This window comes from Hippocampus comes, unplaced genomic scaffold, assembly GCF_001891065.2.
Source record: "Hippocampus comes isolate QL1 unplaced genomic scaffold, H_comes_QL1_v1.1 scaffold168, whole genome shotgun sequence".
Taxonomy (NCBI): Eukaryota; Metazoa; Chordata; class Actinopteri; order Syngnathiformes; family Syngnathidae; genus Hippocampus; species Hippocampus comes.
This window is the reverse complement of record NW_017805955.1, coordinates 232271-256328: the sequence shown is the minus strand read 5'-3', so window position 1 is coordinate 256328 and position 24058 is coordinate 232271. Positions and strand designations below refer to the sequence as shown.

The following is a 24058-nucleotide window of genomic DNA, read 5'->3' as shown; positions in this document are numbered from 1 at the left end:
GGGCAGGGGGGGCGTGGCTGTTATCCGAGTCAAAAAATCAAAATCCCGGTTAAATGTGACTCAGTGCACAACTGTGGCCTCACAATAACCCGGAATCAAGTTCAGCTGTTCTAGTAGGATTTTCCTGACATTTCTTTGTTGTCACATCTTACAGCGCAGGCCACGGGCCACAGAGAGCTTCGGCGGCATCAGAGGGCTCACTTTGTTCAAAAGGTAGCAGCCAGGGAAAGGCTACAAAAGAATTTCCGAGGCATTCAATATCGCCGTGGAACAAAGTGAAGCTCCTGCATTTAATTGAACGAGACGACATTGCAAGAAAGTAGCCAAGGTTTTTGACGAGGTCTGAATCAGATGACATCACTACACAGAAACAGGCGGCTGGTATTCGCATTTCCAATGAGACAAATGATGTTTTTCTTTTTGCATGGCTTTGTGATTTTGATTAATTATCAATTTTTAAAATTCTGAAAAATTATCAATTTTTTAAATTCTGAAAAATTTCATCCGTCCCATACTATTTTTTACATATATTTTTACTCAAAATTTTCTCTTCACAAAAACTTGGATAAAAAAAAAAAGAAGCCTTTCCAATGGTTTTCAATGGGACAAATATGACAGTTATTCCATAGCTCTGCCATTTTGTTTAATTGTAAGTGTATTTGTAAAATTCTTCAGAAATATTATTTTGTTCTCCTTACAGAAATAAACATCTTTTTTCCCTTTAAAATCTCGGATTAAAAAAAAACAGCATTTGAAATGGTTTTCAATGGCGCAAACATGGAGCTTTGCCATATTTATTTCATGATTATGAAATTAATTATTAAAACTGCATAGGCAAATTTCTGAAAAATGTAACTTCACCCTCATGATATTTTTTGGTTCTGTTTAATTTTTGTTCTATTTTTTTTTTATGCATTACCAATGTATTTCAATGGGACAAATGTGTCTGTTTTTGCATAGCTTCACCATTTTGTTGGATTGCATTCGCAAAATCTCCTTATGATATTTGCATCTTTTTTTCACTTAACCTTTTATGGGGAGGCGGGCGGGGGGGGGGTTAAGAAATAATTTCATTTTTATAATACATCACAAATAATGTATATCGAAACAGTTTGATTTTGTACAATATGAAGGACTTCACAGACTTGAAAGCATTGCACCGGCACAAGTGCATTTTCCATTGTGCCATAATACGTTCCAGCCCTGCACAGCAACATCAACAAGAACGTGCGAGTGACATACAGTATGCTGAGATGTGCGTGAGTGGGGGGGGGGGGGGATCCATATCTTGGCTTTACTGTGTATAAATAGCCTTGTACGTCTAACGAATGTCCTCAATGAACACAGAGCAGGTCCAAACAAGGGGGAAGCAAGTTCACCAGCGTCACAGTCCTGATTCATTGCAATGCATTTTTGATATGCCCCCCACCCGGTCCGGAGACATGACACACACACACACACACACACCAGCCCTCCCCCCTACAAAGGCCATTCCCTGATGGAATCACATCGCCCCCGGCAACCGTGCATATAGTTTAAACATAGCCGCTGATGTTTGCGTTATGTGCACGCGCACAGAAAAAAAAAAAGGAGAGTGTGAAAGGGCACAGAGAGGAAAAGAGAGCAAGAAAGGAAGAAAATGTTCCACCCATCGCCTGTTAAATATTTGAGATGGCTTCAGTGGAGAAGTGATGTAGTCACAGATGCAACTGCAAGCTCACTCTGTGCATATGTGTGTGTGTGTGTGTGTGTGTGTGTGTGTGTGTGTGTGTGTGTGTGTGTGTGTGTGTGTGTGTGTGTGTGTGTGTGTGTGTGCATTTGTCAGTTTGGAGTGTTGTTTTTACATGGAAAAATGCCGACCAATTGGGCGAACTACGTACTACTAAAGTGACACTGTGGTACGCTCGTGACAAATTAATTAACAGGAAACTCGTAATTGGGACCAAACACCTAAGAGCAAAGTTATCTGGTGGCGTTTTTTTTTTTTTTTTTTTTTTAAGCTGCTGATAGACGACATTGCTTCTGAATGATACACATTAACAGGACTACAGCCGACTGTTCAAACGTCCTTCTGAGAAAACAACAACAACCTAAAATTACATTCAAAATCAACTCCAAAGGATCAGGCGTAAAAGTAATTGCCAAAGATGAACATGGAGGACGCTTCTGCTGTAATTGTAGTTTGTTTTAGTACGTTTTGGAAAATTAAATCCAATATCAGTTAGGGGGTTTGTTTGGTAAGAATTTTTCATTCTAATTTAATTAATTTGTTTACTTTTTTATGTCATGAACAAAGAAAATAATGGTCCACATAAGGGCCCCCGTGCTGCACATTGGACACCGCTCAATATTCAAATATGTGTCAGAAACGAAGTGCTGAGCTTCATCCTAACTGGCATAGATTTTCAATTTCGTTTTTGTGAGGGGAAAATTCTGTAAAAAAAAATCCTGATCATGTTTCGGAGACTTGACTTAAAAAAAACAAAAAAACAACAACAACAACAATTTGGGCGTCTTCTGAAGTGGACAATGTGCGTCAGAAATCAGAAATTGCATCCGTAATTAAGCCCGCGCATGCGCACACACCGCCGCACTCACTTGGGGTTGGAGCTGTTCCAGTAGACGGAGTGCCTGTCAAAGATGATCTTCTCCTCGGCCCACACGCACATCCACGAGAGCGCGGTCAGGATCAGCACCTCCATCGCTCCGCACTTGACTGCCATCGTGAAGGTTCGCGTTCTCTTCTGGAGCCCGTTTTTTGTTTTTCTTTTGTTTTTGCCTCTCTCGCGCTCTCTAGTCGTCTTGGCTGCTCCTCGGATCCTCAACGACGACTCCTCAAGTCATCCTGGAAAGTTGAGACGGTCTCGCTGAAAAAAGTGGAAGGAAGAGGAGCAGATGGAAGAAGTGCGCGCGGGGCTCGTGGGGTACTCACACTGTCGTGGGGTGGGGGGAGAGTCTGCTGCTTGCCGGTATTGCCGTGTGGGGGGGGGGGGGCTTCGTCTGCGTCTCCTCCCAAACTTTTCTCCCGGCATCACGCGGTAAAAACAGGCGAAGGCTGATGTTGTGATTCTTTTTGGAATCAAGCTCCGGCAACGACGGCGTTCAGGTGCACGCCGAAAAAAGCAGGCTGCGGTACATCCAGCGAATGTGCGTCCGAACTCGACGCATCCTGCCCACGCGCGTACAATCCACCACGTCCAAAAACGCTTCCCGCGCCACGCAGCCTTCCACTTCTCCCTCTCCGCGTGAGAGTGAGGCTCTCGCTCCCCCCCCGCCCAAAAAAAAACATTTTGCAGTATGAGTGTTTGGAAAAGATAAAGGGGGGTATTACTACAGAACCGGAAATTGAGGTTACTGCAACATCAGGACGGGTGTGGCTGCGAGGTACCTTGATTTACCAGAAGGGGCGCAATTTGGGGCCCTGAGGAACTCCCCCTGACTCCTCTTTCAAGGCTGACAGAATATTGTATTTTAAGACGATGTAAACACATCAATCCATCCATCCATTTTCTGCCCCGCTTTATCCTCACAAGGGGCGTGCTGGAGCCTATCCCAGCCGTGTTCGGGCAGTAGGCGGGGGACACCCTGAACCGGTTGCCAGGGCACACAGAGACGAACGACCATCCACGCTCACACTCACACTTAGGGACAATTTGGAGTGTTCAATCAGCCTCCCACGCATGTTTTTTGGAATGTAGGAGGAAACCGGAGTACCCGGAGAAAACCCACGCGGACCCGGTGAGAACATGCAAACTCCACACAGGGAGGCCGGTGCTGGAATTGAACCCGGTACCTCTGCACTGTGAGATCGACGCGCTAACCACTGGACCACTGGGCCGCCACTCACTACAACAATAGATTTGATAAATAGTAATTGATTGCGGCACCTTGTTTTGCCAGTGGAAAATACCCATTTTCCAGAGGCGACCAGGAACGAGCGTGTTTGGATTTAAACCTGGTAGTCGGAGCAGCCAACCCTCACATGTGAATCCTCCGAAATCGTAAAATAACAATGATAAGCGGCATCACAAACGAGCAGGGAAAAAAAAAAAATCCTCACATTATGTTTTGACTTTGGGCTTCGGTGGACAGACGTGTACCTAATGCTGTGTCCAGAGAGCACGATTCAACCGTCCAGTGCTCCGGCGCCACTCCCCCATACCCCGAAGGCGTTTTTAAGACGCATTTAAAGCTCGCCGTAAAGTTCAGCCCGTTTGAAAGCTGAGGCGAAGATGAATGGCGAGGAGGGAAAGCGGTGGCGCCTGACGCATGGATGGAGCGCGGCCCGCGCTGTCCAAAGTGGGGGCCCAAAAAGGGCGGCGCATGCAGCCGGGTGTAAAAAACGCGCGGCGCCATAAAAGCACCAGACACTGGGAGGGCAGGGCTGGGCTGGGCGGGGGGTTCGCCGACCAAAACACCTCGTCGCCAGTCAGGTGATATACGGCCCTGCTTCGAGCTCTTCGTCACTTTTATGAGTCAGTCCAGAATTGGGGGACAATTAAGGCAACGGTTATGTACAATCAAACTTTCCATCATATGTCGTGTTGCTGCGTTTGGCGCAATCCTGTTGCAGGGGATTTCAAAAATGATGCTGAGTGAAGCTTTGACAGTTGAATCAAGTTCCGTTTTATTTGAAATGAGCTGGTTGAGGCTTACTTGTAGCTCCGTTTTTTTTTTTCGCTCGACCTTTATGTGGCTAAAAATATTTTAGAGACAAGAAGTTGAGACCGAGCATAATTGCTGCTGTTCAAAATATGTCTAAACAATGAGGAGGAGGGCGAATCAACAAAATCCGACCAAAAAAGCAGATCTTAAATTTACTTTTCTGCTGTACAAATGGGAGAAACAAGCAAAAAAAAAACAAAAACTTTTTTTTTTAAATTCAGTTCGTTTTAATTCGATTTTAAGGCACACTTGTTTGTTTCAAAAATGCTGAATTTTTCAAATTTGTTTTAGTATTAGTTTTAGTTTTTTTTATATATGGAGTTTGTGTTTACCGCAAGATTTTTGAAAAAAGTCCCTATTATTAAGGCCTAAAGTACACAACAATTCTAAAACAACTGGTTGACCTTTCTTCTGTATATTTTTGAAAGAAATACATTTCGAATGAATCCGGGAAGCTCATGTATGATATTGACAGAGACGAAAACCCAAGGACATTTTCACGATAATTACAGTTTGTGTACTTATTTTAAAAGCATTTTTATGTTATTTCCATCCATCCATTCATTTTACGATCCACCAGGCCGCCTTCATTTTATTTCATTGACATTTTTTTTCCCCAATTTTTAGTATTTGTGATCGTTTTTCGTCAACTATAACAACCGTGGTCTTATGACAACTACAACAAACACAGGTGCTTTTTTTCCGAATTTTGAGCGCGGATGACTGAGATTTCATCGTGAGTGACGGACAGAAAATATCCTGGCGATATGGAGACTGCGCCCGCTGAGAAGATCATAAAAAGCAAGACGACACTTCCATTGTGCCTACTTGGTGCCCTACTTCTTGAAAAGTAGCCTCGGATTTGGTGGGGATAAAAGGCGCACACACATAGCAGAAGCGTAACCCAAATACAGCCGCATGTCGTCCGCCCGCGGGGATGAATTATTCAACATCTGTCTGAGAGGCCTGCATATGTAAACAGGTGGACCGTCTCCTGGTTGGCTGCGCTGCTTTTTTTTGTTGTTGTTGTAAGGAAACATTTTTTTCCCCCTAAGAGGGGCCATTTAGCATCCTCAAGGACCAGTTGGTATGTCTTTTGAGTAGAGCCACCAAAAAAAATCTCAAGAAGCAATAATTGGAAAGACAATTTTGGTTTCGAGCAGCTATTTGAGGATTTTTTGGGCCATATTCTGAGATGTGACATCAAGGCGAGTTGACAATTCAGCCCCCGAGCGCTGCTTCACTCAGCAACATGAAATTTGGCAGGCATGTCTTTCATGTGTACAACCCACCAAAAAAAAAAATATATATATCAGACGATTTCATACGGGAAAAGACTCCGAAAGTCTGCCATTTTGGTTTTAAGTGGCCATTTGAACCATTTCAAAGGCTTTTAAAAGTGAATTTGCCCCATAGATTTTGTCCGGTTACGATCAAATTCGAACCACGTACACTCGACAGACGGGCGATGCAAACTTGCACGGGCGGGCAAAGCACGGCAGCAAAATTGGACAATTTGCCTGTAAAACCTTGCCATTACGTCTCACAGAGACATTCTTTCCTGGCACTCCCGACTGGCAGCGATGTATAGATTCAAGAACTCCAGGGTGTAGAAGACCCACGGTTCTTGCCTTTACGTTTTGCCACGCAAGCCACCATGAAGCAAAAAGACGCTTTTGCTCCTCTGCTGTCACGCTGACATTGAGTCTAAATCACATAAGCTGTGCAGCCTAAACGGTATTTGAGGGGATTCAGATGTGGAGGGATGACTGGTTTAACTGTGGCCCATAGAGCAACTGTCTCCTTTCAAAAAAAAAAAAAAAAAAAGAAAAAAGGCCCTGCACGAATACAAAGTCGTCTCTTCCACTGGTGCAAAATCCAAACGTACTCGTATCACACACTAATTGCAGGTTGCAACGGAAAAGGATCATTGGATTGGGGATGTTTTCAACTGCAACCAGGTACGACCCAAGTATCACTTCAGACTTCCCTCCCTTTGCCCGACATCGAAAAAGCTTCTTCCTGGGATTCATCAAGTTATAAACGTAAAAAAAAAAAAATGGCCCAAACGCTATCCGAAACGGGGCCGAGCAGGGAGGGCCAGCTCAGGCATGTGTGGCCGGTTGTATTTGCTTGATTAGAGAGCGCCGCGTTGATGTCAATAAGTGATGCCAGATGTGGACAACCCCCCCCCCCCCACATGCTTTGGATTTTAAACCGGATCGGGAATGCCCAGTGATGACAACGTCTCCCTTGTTCCGCCCTTTGAGGTATCTCCGAAAGTTAAGCGTTTGCAAAAGGCTGTCCTCTAGTCTAGCGTGAGCCAGTTGAAGATAAAACGATACCGAGTTGCGCACTTGGAACTTTTTGGAATTCACTGTTACTTAAAAAAAAAAAAAAAAAAAAAAAAAGCAAAGCTATGCTTGGATGATCTGGTTTTGAAATTCCGCTCCTGCCCAATTACACAATCTCTTTGCATTTCAACTTATTCCGCAGTGAATCGGACACTGCTGTAAACATGGGTCAAAGGAGGACGGGAAATTTCGGTTTTATTGGCACACCGGTCACCATACAAGCAAGAAATCTACAAAGCCTGCACACCCCTACTTTGATGTTTGTCGTCAGCCTCCCTGACCAGTTTTATCCTTTCATCAAGATTGGGAAGACATCCAGGGCCTGGTTGCTCCTGTGCCATACTTTCTTCACTTGATGACTGTCTTCACTGAGCTCCATGTTGTGTTTCATGCTTTGGAAACTCTTCCTTGCCTCTACTAATACTTTTGAAATGTGAAATGCCTCTGATGTTAAGATCTCTGTTCATCTGGCTTATGCTCCGAGATGTGACGACAAAAACGCCAAGAAAAGCCAACTTTGGGGTCAGACAGTTTAAACGGTGGCAGCTGTGCTGACACTCAAGAGTTCAAATGCGATTGGTGAATCGAAACAGAGTTCAATCGCAGTTATCAGAGAGTGTGCACACTTGTGCAACCATTTTTTTGTTCCCACTGTATTGTTCCCACACATTGAACCACTGTAGGTATGCACAAATTCAAATTATAACAGTTGATGGCAGAATGTTTTGCTTAATAGGCGACACTAGATTGAGCACCACTGCTCTTAATTGTCCCCACGTTGTCCGCAAGCGACCAATGACAAGAAGTAGGGGATGCATCGCCATCCAAAATCAGGACACTTGGTGTGACCTTCAAAGGCTGCATTCTCATGCGAGGTATGCAGCCAAGTGCTTCATTTTAAGGACAACACACCCAGCTCGTCGCGTCGCATTCGCCAATTCACGTTTGTCCTCGTCTCTGCAGACGGCAGAGAACGGAGGTTAATCCCCGTCGTCGCTCTGTCAGGGAGTCGGGACAAAAAGGAAGGCAGAGGGTCCTAATACCTCAAAGCCAGGAGGAGCCACTTGAGATTAAGTGTCACACTCTTGACATTGTGAGGGCTGGCAGGTAAAGTCAGCCCTGTGGGGCCACCAGGGAGCAACACTTTCCCCTGGCGGACTACAAAGGGAGTGCAGATTCTCCAGACTGCCAATATGAGCAAAATCAGGACAGTGAAAGATCAGTGGTGGGCAAATGATTTCTTACTTTGGCCTTCAGTTGTGAATGAACAGACTAATATCGTCTCCACGTCCAAAATATGATTAAAGCAATACGGAGATTGCGTAGTTTGTGGACACAAATTTGAGTGCCATTTGGTGGCAACAAACAACTCACTTCACAAAAAGCAGAATTTTGACAGATTAAAAAAAAAAAAAAAAAAAAAAAGAGAGAGGCTTCAGTGGAAGAACCAAGGGGGAAAAAAGTGAATTACACATTTAAAACTACCAACGACCTTTTACTTAAAATACGGCAGCTAGCTTAATGCTAACGTGGATAAATACCATTGAGGGCCTAACGATGACCGTATATGTGGCAGGGTTGCCCTTTCAGGTGCCTGATATCTGAACTCAACGGTGGGAAATAAATGTACTGACTTCAACAAGATTAACAAGGATATATATTTTTTCTTTCCTCTACAAAAACACCCAACATGTTGCACCTTACTGAGTCAACGAGTGACATGCTTTAGGACTATATTATACTGCCTCCCGGTGGCCAAGGTGGGCATACGAGAAGGGCCAGCACGATTGAGGCGTTAAATCAGATTTACGTTCTGTTAAATTACTGTTCTACCGTTTCAAAAACATTTTGGTCATGGTATAATTAAAACACGTGCCTCACTCAGTTAAAACGGCCATCACTACTGATCATAAAAGGCCCTGGGCAGATTAAACTGATACGGCAGCAAAACTGAAATTTTACTGGGCCTAGAAAAAAATTACCGTCCACATACTGGTAGCACTGCAACCATTAACAGCATGTTGAAAATAAATGTAAAACGCTTCAGAGAAATCTAAAAAGCATTTTCATAGAGCTATTACAATTTGTGTACGGAGGCGGTAAGAGAGAACGCCCTGCTCAGCCAGTGCATCTTAAGAGGAATGCAGTTCCCCCTCGCCCTTTTAGTCAGTTTGGTTGAACCCAGACAGGCAAAGTTGGTCCATGTTTAAAGATGAATAAAGCTGGAAATGCAGCAAGATTCAACAAAAAAATAAAGGGAGTAAAACGTGATGGCGGAAAATGCTACAAGATGTTAATTAGGCATCAGCTTCACAGGACAGTAAAGAAAGAGAAATCAACTGAGGCCAGATGAAAGGAACCAACTAAAGATTTATTGAAGGCAGCAAAAGTAAAGAGAACAAGATGGTGGGCGGGGGAGAGGGAGGGGCTAGATCCAGAGACACGTGTGTTTATACCAGTTTTAATGTCTTTGTGTTACAAACATTGTTTTTAAAGCCCCTGAACGAGGAAGGGAGCTTTTTTTTATCGGTCTGGTATTGTCATATCAAAATATACATGTTTTGAAACGCAACGTCAATATAATCCAAATGATTGTGTGGTACAAAAACATGAATATATACAACCGTCAGCCCTGCGTCATACAATAACCCCCCACCCTCGCACACCCCCTGTATAAAAAAACAAAAGCTTGAATCGCAAAAAAAAAAAAAAAAAAAAAAAAACGTGATCATCTAAACCATTTGAAAGACATCTTGTTGGGCGCTTTGCAACATTGAGGAGGGGAACGCAAGTGGGCCAGACGTACAGTATTGGTTTGTACTCAAGTTGTGCGTCGAAGGCATATCCATGGAAAGGCAACTGAGGAAAGGCAACCGAGGTCTGCCTTTTGCGTGGAATAGAAGGCAAAATCTTAACTATGTGGAATAGGAGGGAAAAAAACAGCCTTTTGTGAGATAAAGGGTAGGGGGAACTCACTTGCATGGAATGGGGGCAAACTCACTTGCATGGGCTATACAACCCCTTAAATCACAACACTACAAAACCTCACCGGGGAGAAGGTACTTTGGTCCTTAAGAGCAAGAAGAACAACAACAACCGTTTGTCTGTAGCTACATTTGTTAAACCATGCATAATCTTGTACAAAAATAGACGGCACACACACATACAAAAAAAAAACGCTCGAGTGAATGTGTGCGCACATCTGGATCGGGACTATACAATGGTCAAAGGCTTGTGAAGAACCGGCGCTGGAGGCACTCGGGGAATGTGACAGCGCTTAAGACTTTTTTTTGGGTGGGTTAAGAAAAAAAAAGTGCACTATAGCACTTGACTGTAGCGTAAGTCAAGTCGCCAATGGAAAACACCACCTCGCAGCTGTCCCCTAACAGGTAGCATTACCTGAGTTTGGTGGTCAAACTGAACGTGAGCAGCCAGGTGAGCGGGATGGTGATGGGGGGGGGGGGGGGGGCAGGGGGGGGGGGGGGGGGGGGGGGGACTACCACCAACAATTAAAAAAAAATACAAAAAACAAAGAACTAAGAAAGTAATCTACAATAATAAGGAAGAAAAAAAAAGGCAAGCTGGACCACAAAGTATGTGGGCCTCAAGGTAGCCCTGCCAGCTCCACTAACAATTTCATGACGTAAATGCTAAACATTAAAAAAAAAAAAGAGAAAATGAAATATAGATAAATGTATAGGTATCCACATATAAACGAATGCAAGGTAAGGTTAAATGAGCCTGCGACACGATACCTTAAGAGCGCTACATGGCCTAGCATCGCCTATCTGGACTTACATTCATCGTTTCTACATAGATATTGGGATACATGCACACACAAATCTTTAGTAAACATTTGTGGGGGGTTTTTTTTTCTTTCTTCTTCATAGAACGAGCCTCAACTTCCCCTCCCTGACGCCGGAGTGACACTTAAGGCGGGCGGCTCGGAAAGGTTGGGTGGCGAGTAAGGCACATGACTGTGTAGTCCATAAAGATAGCTTTGCTTGACGGACAGATAGTGTACTATGGATAGTGGTGCACATCCCAATGAGCAAACAGCCTTACAAGAAGATGGCATTTAAAAAAAAACGGGACATGAAGACGTTTGGTGATCTGGGAATTCGCCTTATATCATGTCCGACCGGCCAAACGGGCAGTGGGGGGAGGCACATGTCGTCGCAACAGGAATGCTGAAGTGTGTCGAGTACGAATGCCGCTGGCCATTTTATACAATTTGGTCTTTTTAAGTTCATCAGCTGCCTCAACTTCCGATGTGTCTTTCTTGCGGTCTCAATGCAGACCTTCGCTCGCTTTTAGTTTGTGTACCAAAAGAGCAGATGCCAGATCTGGTCCGGCGCGCTTTTCTTTCCAAATCAGTTGTGCTTTTTCATTATTGTATCGCTCAGATATTGAAGAGGGCTCTTTAAAATTAAAGTCTTAAAACATTTTCATATAAGGCTGGAAGCTTTTCCCTGAATCATAAAACTTCCTTTTTGAGACCTGAGCACCGTTTTGTTTTTTTCCCCAGACAAAAGTAAACCAACTAGCCATTGCTCTGATCAACATACATGGTGCCATTTGATATATATAAGGGGGATCATAAAATAAAGGGGGGGAATCAGATTTTGCTCTGATGACACTGAAGGGGAGTTATTTTCCGCAGAGAAACAACTACAAAACCTGTAATTTCCACCGAGTGCGACCGGGAGAACGGTGCGCAATCAAGATGGTGAAATGCGCTTCGGTGGGGGAGCTGAAGGCACTCAGATGGTGGATTTTGAGAAGGACACTCTAAGGTGATGGTTCTCGCCCAGGTCGTGGTTGTGGAACTCAATCAGGCACTCGATGGCCTCCTCCACCGAGCCCATCTGGATCAGGGCCATCTTGCGGTCGTTCCTGTTCAAGAGAAGAAAGGGGCTTGATACTTGGCCTCAAAAGAGGAAGAACAATTAAAGGAGGGGAGTAGGTGTGAGGTGCCTTACTGAAAAAACTTGAAGGCTTTGACCGTGGCTCCTGAGCTGGCAAAAAGCCTCTTGAGGTCTTCCTCCACCACGGCGGGCCTGAAGGTTGGGGGCAAAGTTGTGAGCTTCCATTTCTTCTCGTACGGCAATTCTCGGCAAGCCATTATTTCAACTACTCTCAACTCAACGGTATTTATAGAGCACTTTCAAACAGCCATTGCTGCATACAAAGTGCTGTACATGTGGTTTTCTGTCAAACTCGCACTGAAAAACACAGAATTTTACAGTTTTTTGACCTTGTCTAAAATGGCCTTAACAATAACTGGTGTCAAGGAAATACTAAGTCATACATCTCAACTAAGCAACAAGCCGTGTGTGTCAAGAGCTAATTCTGGGTTGTTAGTAGAAAGGACGCGTGTGCACATTGCAACTACAGTCAATTTTTCACATTTATCAAATCATCTGCAAGCTATTATTTTTAAGGCAATCTAAGATGAACTTGAAATATTACAATGAAGTCCAACATTTTCATCCCGTTTTCATACTTGGGCCAAAGAAATACAAGTCGTCCTTTGGCGCCATCTTGGTGTCAAGAGGGGAAAAAAAAAAGTAGTGGACTGTCATTTCAACAAAAATAATGTTTTGCCGCCATCTTGTAGCATGTACAGGCATTAACTCATTTTGAGATTACTTGAGGTTCAATGTAAACCTTTGCCATCATAGTTTATGGTAGAGTTAAGGTTTCAATTATTGAGATCATATAAACATTTTAGTCCATCCAGCATCAATGTCGAAGGGCTCGGTCCGCGTGGTTCGAACCTTAAAGCTACCATGACAAAGAACGACTCACGGTATGTTGGACAAATGGAGCGTGGCTGAGGGCGGAAAGATGTTTGAGTAGTTCTTGGAACCGGGCTTCTTGAAGCGATGCAGCGGCGAGTTGCTGAAGTCTTTGGTCAGGCCCTGGTCCTCCTGGCCTTCTCGCGGCAACTGCACCGTGGTGTGCTTGGACACCGTCACGCGAATGGCCCTGCCGTGCAGCCGCTGGCCGTTCAGGTGGCTAATGGCTACGACAAAGTCCAGATTAAACAACATCGGTTAGCCTCTCAGTACGCTGCAGAAATGCAAGTCTAAAAACAAAAAGTATGGCCTGGACGGATATTGCAAATTCTTCGTGTATTTTTTTTAATGGCAGCTATGTACCCGTGCCAAGGACTCGCATTCAAATGATGATCCATTGAAATCAAACCACCTCAGGAGAGGAGGAGAAAAAAAAAAAAAAAAAACCCACCCCACAACGTCATACTCGAAGCCTGAATCGTGACACAAAGGCACAGAGAGCAATGATAGCGGTAGCATGTCTTGCTCTATTAAAGCGCAAACCTTTTCCATTTTCCTTCGCGCGCGTAGCATCGAATACCAGCTAGCGTTTTGAAAACTAGAGATTGCCAAAAACTACAACTGGAACTAGTTTGCCTGCCTATGATTTTACATGGAAGCTTCACTGTTGAGCACAGGTATGTGGCCATTTTGCATGGCAAAAATCGATCATAACCCACGAATGAAATGAATAAAACTATGAACAGTAAATCTGTACATATGCACACATAAGAAAGGAAGAACTGGTGCTACCTAGTTGAGCCTGTGTGCCATCCGCCATCTGGATCAGAGCGTTCTCCTTTTTATTGAACAGGATCTTGACTCTCATCACGTCGCCATACACACCTGAAGAATAGGAGCACACCGTCAGACGGGAGGGCGGGCAGACGGTGGAACTGGGTGTAGTTGTCAAGAGTCACACACAACCAATCACAGCAGCCAACACAATTTTAATAATGATGCTACGGAATCTTCTAGCGAATGAATGAACGCGTGCTGATTTGAGGCTGAACTAAATTCGATCTGGTGGCGAATCAGTCTAACCCTAAATAAGGAGCCTTTTGTTAAGACAGGACAGCTGTAGAATACAATTTTTAAAGTTATGCTGTAAGGAGGGGGGGGGCAGATTTAAAGGGGTTGGGGGTGAAAGGAAATAAAAGTAATAAGTTTAAGGGGTTTGATTGCTTTGGCATGACATTGATTCTTAAACAACCTGGAAATCTAGCCAAAATCATGCAGGAGTAAAACTACACATGCATAAATCAACACTGAAGGAACTACAAAGGACATCATCCCAGGGGTCTCACATCAACTTTTGAGCTGCAGCATTTGTTTTTTTTTTTCTGTTGTTTCAGATTTTTTTTTTTAATTGCCACTTGTAATCCCCCCCCCCCCCCAAAAATGGAGAAACCAATTATAGCAGCAGCTTGTCGTCAGAGAGCATCACCTCCACTGAGGGTGATGCTCTTTTGGGGGGGGTGTTTTCAAGAACAACAGCTGTTCAAAAATTAAATGCTGCAGGTCTGAGCACACTGAGCCTCCATGTCTCTCAAAACCCCCCCCCATGTCATCCAAAACCAGATCTCTCGCGCTCACACACACACACACACACACACACACACACACACACACACACACACAAAGACAAATAACCCCCACCCCTCCCTTGGCTTGGCTGACGACAAGCCATCAGCGTCTAAGAAAATCAAATCAAACTTAAAGCCAAAATAACATGAGACCAAGACATGCCCACCTTGCCAGGTAACAGTAGTAATAAAAAAGGAGATGAAAGGATGATAACGTACCGAAAAGAATAAAGAGGCAGTGTGGCGTAACGCTCTTTAGAGACAGCAGGGGGAGCAGCGGGGCCAAAAAGGGTGGTTTGTCAGGGTACAGGGGAAAAGAGGCGAGGAGTGGAGGACAGTGGAGTGGAGTGGAGTCGGGACATGTCCGCAGGCCACAGGCAGCAAGGTCCACGGGAAGGCCACAGTACCATGGTGGAAGGAGAGAATGGAGAGAGGTCAAGGAGGAGAACAAGGAGGAGGAGGGAGTTGATGATGAGGTGGTGATGAGGAGGAGGCAGTGTGAATGTGGATATTCGGGGCAAAAATCAGTTGGGTGGGGGCGATTGGGGTGTGGCAATGATGTGATTATTTATTTGACAGCGGTATCCAATTTGAATGGCCATTTTTTGGGGGGGGGGGGGGGGGAAAAAAATAAAACGGGAGGAGAGGGCGTAATTGGTCATTGGCCGTGCAGTGAGTTGGCAAGAGTATAAGTGGGGCGGGATTGGACAGGGAAGGGGGGAGGGGGGTTAAAATAAAAAAAAAAAAGGAGGGGGAGAGAGAGTGGGAGAGAGAAAGGAAGTAAAAAATAAAAAACAAGGTCAGTATACACAAAGAAATGTAGTGCTTCAGACAGTAGAACTGGCTAAATTAAAATGCACTGTCACTATGGGGAACACTAGGAGAAAAAGAAGAGAAAAAAAGATTAACAATGAAATACAGAAAAAAGGCAGAGACAATATGTACTTTTAAATCACACGCTACACTTAGACGACTTAGCATGGGGTACACTTAGCTGTTTAAACAGTTATCCCAAATTATCCATCATCTTTTTATCTTTTCCTAAAACAATGATGAAACACAAGTGATATGCAAGTAATTCGGCAGATGCTGAACAAAAAAGGGAAAAACGCCCTAAAGACGCATTTGTAAGCAGTAAGAAAGTAATATTGTCTCTCCAAACAACTCAAGAATGATTTCAACTTATGGACAAAAAAAAAAAAAAAAAATAAAGATATGGAATTTTTTTTTTTTTTTTTTTTTTTTAAACAAAAACAAGAAGTTAGTGTACTTGAATAAACTTCACAGTGAGCAAAGTGGCAGGTCAGAGATGCAGCAGGTTTGGTCAAACAAACAAGAGGTCCTAAAAGAGAAGTGCTTTTAACCAAAATGGCCCCTTTTTTTTTTTTTTTTTTAAAAATGATCTCTTGAAAGTTTTGGCTGCTCTCCGGCTAGTCTGATCACCTGTAAGGGGGCGGCATTGAGCAGCCTGCCACACAAACATGCTACGGCCTGCTCAGAAAGCCTTGCCAAGTGTGTACTGACCTCCGGGTTCAGATTGCTGACCAACAAGACGTTGTGTCCGCTGGCGGCAGCGAGCCCGGCCAGGCTGAGGCGACTAGCGGCGGCCGCTGCTGCGGCCATGCTGCTGTGCCCGACGCCCAGAGACGCCAAGGCACTGGGGATGCCGGGCATTGCAAGACCTAAAAGAGGAGCAAACGGTACAAAAACAAACAAACAAACAAACACAAAAAAAAACAAGGTCCTATCTACACCGCTAAATTGCCACTACTGTACAGAGAAGATGCTGGAGTAAAGAGACTGCACTGACCTGCTTGCTGGATGGCGAAGGCAGGTGGGAATGCATGTGCACCTCCATACGGTGAGGCGGATATGATACCTGGTGCAGCTGTGGGGTGGAGGCAGTCTATGTTAATGACTTTCAACACACCTATACACCTCAAGGCGGTTTCCCGCTCGCACCAGGGGACCCCCCCCCCCACTCCAAAGTGCACATGAGTGGCCTGCACTGTTCTAAAAATATCTCACCAGTGATGACATTATGATTTTCCAGGAATGTTGGAGAAGTGAAGCCTACAACAGACGTCAACTTTATTTGGTGTTCAGAGTTCCTTCAAATGGCGGCAGGCGTGTACCAACTTCGATTTAACGTTCGTTTGAATGCGACTCTTATGAAACCAGCCTCATTAGAGGGTGTGCACACTTGGGTAACCACATTGTTTCACTTTACTTCTCAAAGGTTAGAAATCACTCCTCCTGGGCTTCATGTTTTGTACCACAGAAACTTTTGACACATCATCCTGTATTTAGAAATGTATTCAAAAAAATTGAACGAATCGTCGTCTCTTTACCAAAGGCAGCAGCTGCCATGGTCTGGTGGTCCAGGGTGGGCTGAGTGTCAGCGGTGGGGAGATCCAGGCGGGTGTAGTCCCTGCTCTTGTCGTTGTTGTATTTGACATTCAGGTTGGTGAGCTTGGAGAAGCTGATTCTTAGCGTGCAGCAGGCGTTGTAGATGTTCTGCCCGTCTAGACACTGAGACAAAAAAAAGTAAGGATGATTTAAGTGGTGTGCCCTGTTATGATTGACACACCCACCAAATTTCTTGTGGGTCAGCAATACTGACACTTTTTTTTTTTTTTTTTGCCCCTTAGGTGGCAGGCACATCGGCCTCACAGTGCAGAGTTCGATTCCGGCGCCGACCTCCCTGTGTGGAGTTTGGAGGCTCTTCCCGTGCCTGCGTGGGTTTTTTTTCTCCAGGTACTAAGGTTTCCTCCCACATTCCAAAAACATCCACCGTAGGTTAATGGAACACTCTAAATTGTCCCTAAGTGTAAGTGTGAATGGTTCTTCGTCTATGTGTGCCCTGCGATTGGCGTGCAACCTATACAGGGTGTCCCCCACCGACTGCCTGAAGACAGCTGGAACAGGCACCAGCACAACCCCGACCCTAATGAGGATAAGTGGATTAGAAAATGGATGGATGTTTCCCCTTACATTTCATGAGGTGCGACCTGAGTTTTGGGGGGAACCCAACATTCGTTGATGCACAAACACGGGACATTATCTAATACAGTGTTGACTAAATTCTATTGAGCCAAAGCAAATATTTTACACTGAAATAAAAACAACTGTCTGAATTAATCTCAAATTTACTTGCCGTGCATGCAATAACACCATTGTATGAATGCTAACTCTTTGGTCCACGTTGTGTGTGTGTCTTCCGCCATCTAGTGGAGAAGCCTGTCACATTCTGGCATTGATGAACAGATACATTTGCCGCTAAATCCAAAGTAAAAAAAAAAAAAAACATTTCCAAACCAATTAAGTGTAACAATCATGGATAATCTCCCATCACCGCACAGCGCTCATCAATCTAAAGGCTATAAAGTGAGCCACCCCTCCGCCTTGGTTGGACCAACTCTTACCTTGGCGTTGTGGGCCATCATGGCGTCGGCATACTGGATGAGAGCTTGGAACTGGTTGTTCTTTGTAAATGTGATGATCTTCAGCACTGTGCCGAATTTGGAAAATATCTGAGGGAGAGGTGAAAAGCGCGCATGTTAAAAGCAGCCCCGTTTGATCAAATGCCCGAGGGGGCGCCGGGTGGGCAAGCGACGCCCAGTCTCTGCGCACCTGGTGCAGCACGTCCAGGGTGACCGGGTAGAAGAGGTTCTCCACGATGACTCGCAGAACGGGACTTTGAGCGGCGGCGCCCACGAGGCCGCTGGCGTCCGCCGCGATGGCCATGCCGGCGATCCCGCCGCCGCCGTGCAGAGCGTTGACGGCCTGCAGAGCAGCCTGGGCGCGCTGAAGGGGGAAGGCAAACCAGATGCACTATTGAGCACGCGAGCCATTTGAGGTGCGCTTAGCGAATAGAAAGCAAACGCATTAAGCATTAGTGTGCGCGCCTCACCACTTGGTTGGGGGAGTTGTCCGTCTTCAGCTCTTTGTGGGTGGAGTACTGCATGTAAATGGGGTGGTTTCTGATGACGGGCGTCACGGACAAGTAGTAGCTCACCATGGTCTGAGCACACTCCTCGCTGTTCAGCTCCAGGAACGCCTATGGGGTAAAATGGAGAAGAACACGTGCATTTAAAAAAAAAAAAAAAAGCTGTTTTTCAAACAGGAAAAATTAAACAACACGCATGACAAACATGTTCATTGTCAACTTAACGACACGGTGCACATTTCAAGGCCCTACCTGGTTTTTCCCTTTCAGCATCAGCAGATTAGTGACTTTCCCAAAGGGCAAACCGAGCCCGATGACCTCGGCCTCGTTTATGTCGCTGGGCAGCTTGCGCAGGTGAACGACGCGTGACGGAACACCGGGACTGCGGACGTCACCCTTGAATTTTTTGCTGTCGTTGCCATTGGCTGCAAAGGGGGCGGGGTAGGGGGACAAGAGACAGATACAATCAGGGGAGTGAAAAGGCGTCTCTAGGCCTTCCTGAATAATGGATCGGTCGCCGTGGCAACACATACAACACAGACAAGGCAAGCACTTAAATGAGAGCTGACGCCCCCCCCCTCCCCACACACACAAAAACCTTCCATGGCAACCCCCTACCTGAGTTCATGATATAGGGCCCGTTGGATATGCAGGAAGAAAAGAGTTCGTCAGATCCCCTCTGTAGGAAAAGAAAGAAAGAAAGAAAAAAGGCTTGCTTTAATGTGGGGAACGACGAGCGCGCAGGAGTGCAGGTGGCGAGTACGGCTCTCGTGTTACCCAACCATTGTGTGCTAAGGTAGGACGTACTGTAACCCGAGTCATGAAAACACCCCTTAGAAGGAAACACAAAACCTCTACTGGCCACTAACAATGAGACGACTTGGCTTTGTCATTTGACACGATGGGCCTGATTCTCCTGTTCATCTTAAGTTCTCTCTCTTTTTTTTTTTCACAAGCCCTTGTCACCACTAAAGACGATTCTCCATCCTGACTTCTCAGGCGCACGCACACTGTGCATGAAGGCGTCGTTTTCAAAGAGACGTAAGTCATTGACAAATGACGGCAAACTCAGGCAATTTGCCCAAGACTCGTGAAGATCCATTAAAAAAAAAAAAAAAAAAAAAGGAGTGGCACTGAAAACATTTGATCGCTTTTTTTTTTTTTTTTACAATATGAACACGTGAGGCTTAAGCAGAATCCCCAAGTTCAATGTTTGACTTACTACAGCCCCAGAAGACCCCATTTGGTGTGACAATCCGCAGAAGGCCACATTTGACAGGGGACGGCCACATTTGAGCATTGCTCCACCTCGAGCGCGCGTCTCTGGAGTGAAGATGCTTATATGACAAAGTGCGAATGCTCCCCCCCAATAAGCACATGCAAGAACCATGGCTCTCGTTTGTCACAAGGGCTGTCACCAACAAATCTGTTTCGAATCAGAATCCGTGATTTCATCAAATACTTTTATAATCGCTGTTCTAATTAGAGGTTGCATTAAATTAGCTAATGAGTTTTCTTAGAAAAATAAATTACTAGCCACCTTGTAGTCGCGTAAAGGCGGGGTGCTCAAATTCCTGTGCGGACACTTTCTCTCTTTCTACCCCAGCTTCAATTTGCAGTCATCACATAAAACATGACTTTGATCCTTTTTTTAATCGTTTAAAACAACCTCAAAACTTGGGCATCTTTTTTTCCTCTGTAATCCGTACTGGCAGCCATGCCCCTGAATGAGTGCGTACCGACTCCAAACGTCCGTGTGATAAAAATGGTTCCGGGCGGCGCAAAGATGAGCGTTGTTATGGTTTCCAGGCAGAAATTTTTGTGGGCCACTTAGCCGCGTTAGCCTATTCCCCCCCCCCCGAGTTGCAACACAGTTCATACATTCGCATATTGCTTTTAGGAAGGAAGCAACAAGGCGCTACGGAGATAAAAACGGTTACTATTGCAAAGACCGGTCCGGTAGGTATTGGCGTAGTTTTACGATGATCCCGACATCTGACATTTTGAGTGAACAATTGCACCCAGTAAACTAGTTTGCACAGGCGCATTAGCCAGGATTTTTGTTTTTGTTTCATACTAATGACCTAGGTGTGTTCCTCATACAATTAATGTGTTTGTCAGGTCATGAGTAACTTCGGAACGGGCCTCTATCGTTACGCGTAGACAACCGCTCGTGACCAGAGTCCGACGTTTTCAAAACACTTCCTGCCACTCGGCACTCTCAACCGGGTATGAGAAGAGAAACACAAGTCGACGCCATCTGAACTGGAAGGACAGTGATAGCCTCTCCCAACTCTGCCCCCGCCCTCGTCCATCCCCAACACTCCATGTTGTTCACATGGCCTTGGCGATAATGAAGTACGGCAGTCACAAGAAGTGGCTCAGTGGACTAAGCTCCACAACGGGGGCCCACAATGAATGAAGGTCCTGTTCCGGATGAGACTGGGGGCATTGTTACGTGGCAGAGCATAAACATATGGAACCCCTTAGGACTCGCTGGATTTCAAGAGGCCTCGCAGTTGTTCTAAAACGGAACCGGTCGCACAGGTTCGCGAGCAATTGTTTTCATGGCTGGTGAACCCGACAGAGCCTTTGCGTTGCACAAGGTGGGAGGTTCCCAGACACTCAATACCTCCGCCAACGGGTGGCCAGGCATCAAATTGGACACTGACCCCCCACCCCCAAACAAAAAAACAACACGCTCATCTCGCCTTACTCCTTTGGCCCATGTCTCACCACTTGGCAAAGTTTAATTGAAACAGGCCAAGTAGTTTAATGAACATTTTAATCCACGTGTTCTACTTGCTAGCGAAAAAAAAAAAATCAGTATTTAGCCTGTGTGATCACATCTACAAGGCTCCTTTCGCATGAGTTGAGTTAAAATCCACGTGTTCTACTTGCTAGCGAAAAAAAAAAATGTTTTCAGTTTTTAGCCTGTGTGATCACATCTACAAGGCACATTGTGCTGGCTCCTTTCGCATGAGTTGAGTTAACCCTCTTGTTGCGCAGAGGGTCAAAGTGACGCATTTTTACTTTCAGGTAATAATGAGGGCAACTATTTATGAGTTGAGTTAACCCTCTTGTTGCGCAGAGGGTCAAAGTGACGCATTTTAAAGGAATAACAAAATCGTTTCTCCATTTTAAAGTTCCACTTGGCCTAAATGTAATCACCAGCCACCCATCCTTTGTCTTATCCTCTCAAAGTCATTTTTTTAAAAAAAATGCAAAATGACAAATGGTATGATAGCGGTCATGTATAACTTTCAGGTAATAATGAGGGCAACTATTTTTTATTGATTTTGCTTTTCATTTCCGACACCTGTTGGATAAAACATAACCTTGGGGTCATTTTGACCCAGAAACATTATTGCTGTTCCTGACAACTTTAGGTTGATGGAAATAAAACAACTCTGTGGATTTCCTCCCCCGTTTTGACAAGTTGGAAAATTAAAACAAGGAGGGGGGAGGAGGAAAAAAAAAAAAAACAGGAAGAGCGGCAGCAAGACCAGGCCTGCTTCCTGGCTTCTAGTTAACTCCCTGATGGGGACTTCATGATTACATGCTTCATGGTATTTCCCTCTTGTTCCTCATTCCAATTATATCCACAGAGCTGAGAAGCTACAATATGTGTAAAAGCAAAACCGTTGCCTTTTTTTTGGGGTGGGGGCGTTCAAAACTAACATAATTGCACTAGATGAGCCCGTAGTTCTCTCTCTCGCGGCACCAACGGCTAAATAGAGACCTTCAGATAATGGTGACGCATGACTGGCTCACTTCCTCAACATGTTGTGCGGCTTCCACTCAAAATGGAACATTTGAACGGTAGGCTGTTTTACTGCCTCTTAAAAAAACTTGTTTTTGTTTAGCGCTAAGAACAAAAACCATTTGGACTTGGGAGTAAGGTAGTAAAACGACGGTGGGTGCAGGTATGCGCATGTTTTTTTCCATCATCTGCCACTGCGGTGAATGGGAGGGGGCAGGGAGTCTCACCAGGGGGACTTTGGGGGAGGAGGGCTTTGGAATGTGACCGTGGAATTCCAGACGCTCTTCCCCAGACGAATAATTACAAGATTCCAGCAAAGCAGGGCACCGTCAGTGAGCGTCGCAAATACTTATTTATCACAAGTGGAGTATCCGGCCATCAGGGAGACTATGTTGAAAAACAGGCTAGGCTGGAAGGAGAGAGGGTGTGGTTTGTCCCCCGTCGAAGGCACGTACCTGATGACTTGTTCAAACAGACACGCAGACCTTTGGCCTGCGAAACAATAGCTCGACATTGCTTCCAGTCATGCCACCCACACTATCCTGTTGCCCAGGTGCTTTTTTACGGAGCAGAGAGATAATACGTAGCAAAGTCGCATCGGCCCAGACTGACCAGTAACTGTGGTCCTTTGATGTTTGCGGCAAAGTCTTTGAACATCTGCCCTAAAACCGTCGATTGCTGCCAAGAGATTACACGCAGACCTTTGGCCTGCGAAACAATAGCTCGACATTGCTTCCAGTCATGCCACCCACACTATCCTGTTGCCCAGGTGCTTTTTTACGGAGCAGAGAGATAATACGTAGCAAAGTCGCATCGGCCCAGACTGACCAGTAACTGTGGTCCTTTGATGTTTGCGGCAAAGTCTTTGAACATCTGCCCTAAAACCGTCGATTGCTGCCAAGAGATTAAACAAGACCTTAAGATTCAAGCTGTTTTTTTTTTTGTTTTTTTTAAAGTTGGGGCCGAGACAATACTCTCAAGTCCAAGGGGAGTTGAAAATGCTCCCTGAGAACACGACGAATAAACAGGAAGATTCATTTTCAAATAGCTGCACTGTTGACGGCCAACCGCCGCATACCAGATCGGACGTCATGAGAGATGATTGCCGTCGCAACCGCAACAAAACGGCTTTAGACAGCACTTTCATAATTACAGGGGAGAAGCTCGAGCAAATGGACAAGCCAACTCTTTCCCAGTGTCCGCAACGCTTCTTCACGCTTTCGACTGTTCACAAAGTATACGTAAACAACTGACTTATGTCTCAGAGGCCAGAGTAACATCTGTGGAACTTTTGGGCATGCATTTAGGTCAACCAATCCTGTTAATTACAGTGCACCTTCAACAATTACACAAGAAACAGACTTCATAACGCGGGTAATAAAGCAAAATCCCGCCACCCCCCCCCCACACATAATCTCCCTTCCCATGGATAAAAGCAGTTACAATGAAAGAAAACGAGTAAAAGACACGACAAATAGACAAACGATGTTTACCTTTGTGCCAACTGATATGTCATGGACACTGCTGTGGAAAAGACAAAACAAAGGGGCTGTCAGCAGGAAATTGCCGCAAATGTAGAGTAATACCAAATTCTTGAACAGGGGACGCAAGAAAGAAACCTTCCTTACTCAATTTCAGGGACGTAGCCGGATCCCAGAGGGTACAAGTCAGCGTCAAGGCGGCTGTGAGGTTGCAGGAAAATAAGACAAAAGCAAACTTTTAGCTCTCGGGTACGCAGAGAACATCTCGTGAAAACAGACAAGAGGAGAAGAGTCAAGTGAGCACACTGCCGTTACACTGAACACGCAACAAGCAAGACACGAACACCATTCCAACTGTCGAATTCAGGTGATCGACGAGGAAAGGGGGGGGGGGTGGAATATAACATGAGAAGATGCGGC

At 45.1% G+C, this 24058-nt stretch overlaps 2 protein-coding genes across 9 annotated transcripts in view; both read right to left on the bottom strand.

Annotated features, from left to right (window-relative positions):
• Window positions 1-3266, bottom strand: part of efna2a (ephrin-A2a) — a 76528-nt gene extending 73262 nt beyond the window's left edge. Inside the window, exons 1-2 of one of the 2 annotated variants that reach the window (XM_019890566.1) lie at window positions 2933-3266; window positions 2599-2845 (exon numbers count right to left, since the gene is read on the bottom strand). In XM_019890566.1, the coding sequence (XP_019746125.1) occupies window positions 2599-2723 (125 nt within the window). In that variant the 5' untranslated portion in view covers window positions 2724-2845; window positions 2933-3266. The other variant, XM_019890567.1, reaches the window with a different exon arrangement.
• A 7423-nt stretch (window positions 3267-10689) lies between these two features.
• LOC109528165 (polypyrimidine tract-binding protein 1) overlaps window positions 10690-24058 on the bottom strand; it is a 17003-nt gene continuing 3634 nt past the window's right edge. For 3 of the 7 annotated variants that reach the window (XM_019890509.1, XM_019890505.1, XM_019890507.1), the window contains exons 3-16: window positions 23651-23681; window positions 19013-19073; window positions 18647-18819; window positions 18359-18505; window positions 18079-18252; window positions 17871-17978; window positions 16797-16977; window positions 16256-16333; window positions 15970-16127; window positions 14665-14698; window positions 13613-13705; window positions 12831-13047; window positions 12002-12079; window positions 10690-11915 (exon numbers count right to left, since the gene is read on the bottom strand). In XM_019890509.1, coding sequence (XP_019746068.1) covers window positions 11783-11915; window positions 12002-12079; window positions 12831-13047; window positions 13613-13705; window positions 14665-14698; window positions 15970-16127; window positions 16256-16333; window positions 16797-16977; window positions 17871-17978; window positions 18079-18252; window positions 18359-18505; window positions 18647-18819; window positions 19013-19073; window positions 23651-23681 — 1666 coding nt within the window. In that variant the 3' untranslated portion in view covers window positions 10690-11782. Of the gene's footprint in view, window positions 11916-12001; window positions 12080-12830; window positions 13048-13612; window positions 13706-14664; window positions 14699-15969; window positions 16128-16255; window positions 16334-16796; window positions 16978-17870; window positions 17979-18078; window positions 18253-18358; window positions 18506-18646; window positions 18820-19012; window positions 19074-23650; window positions 23682-23785; window positions 24018-24058 lie in introns of those variants that run through there. The other 4 variants (XM_019890510.1, XM_019890506.1, XM_019890508.1 and 1 more) reach the window with 2 other exon arrangements.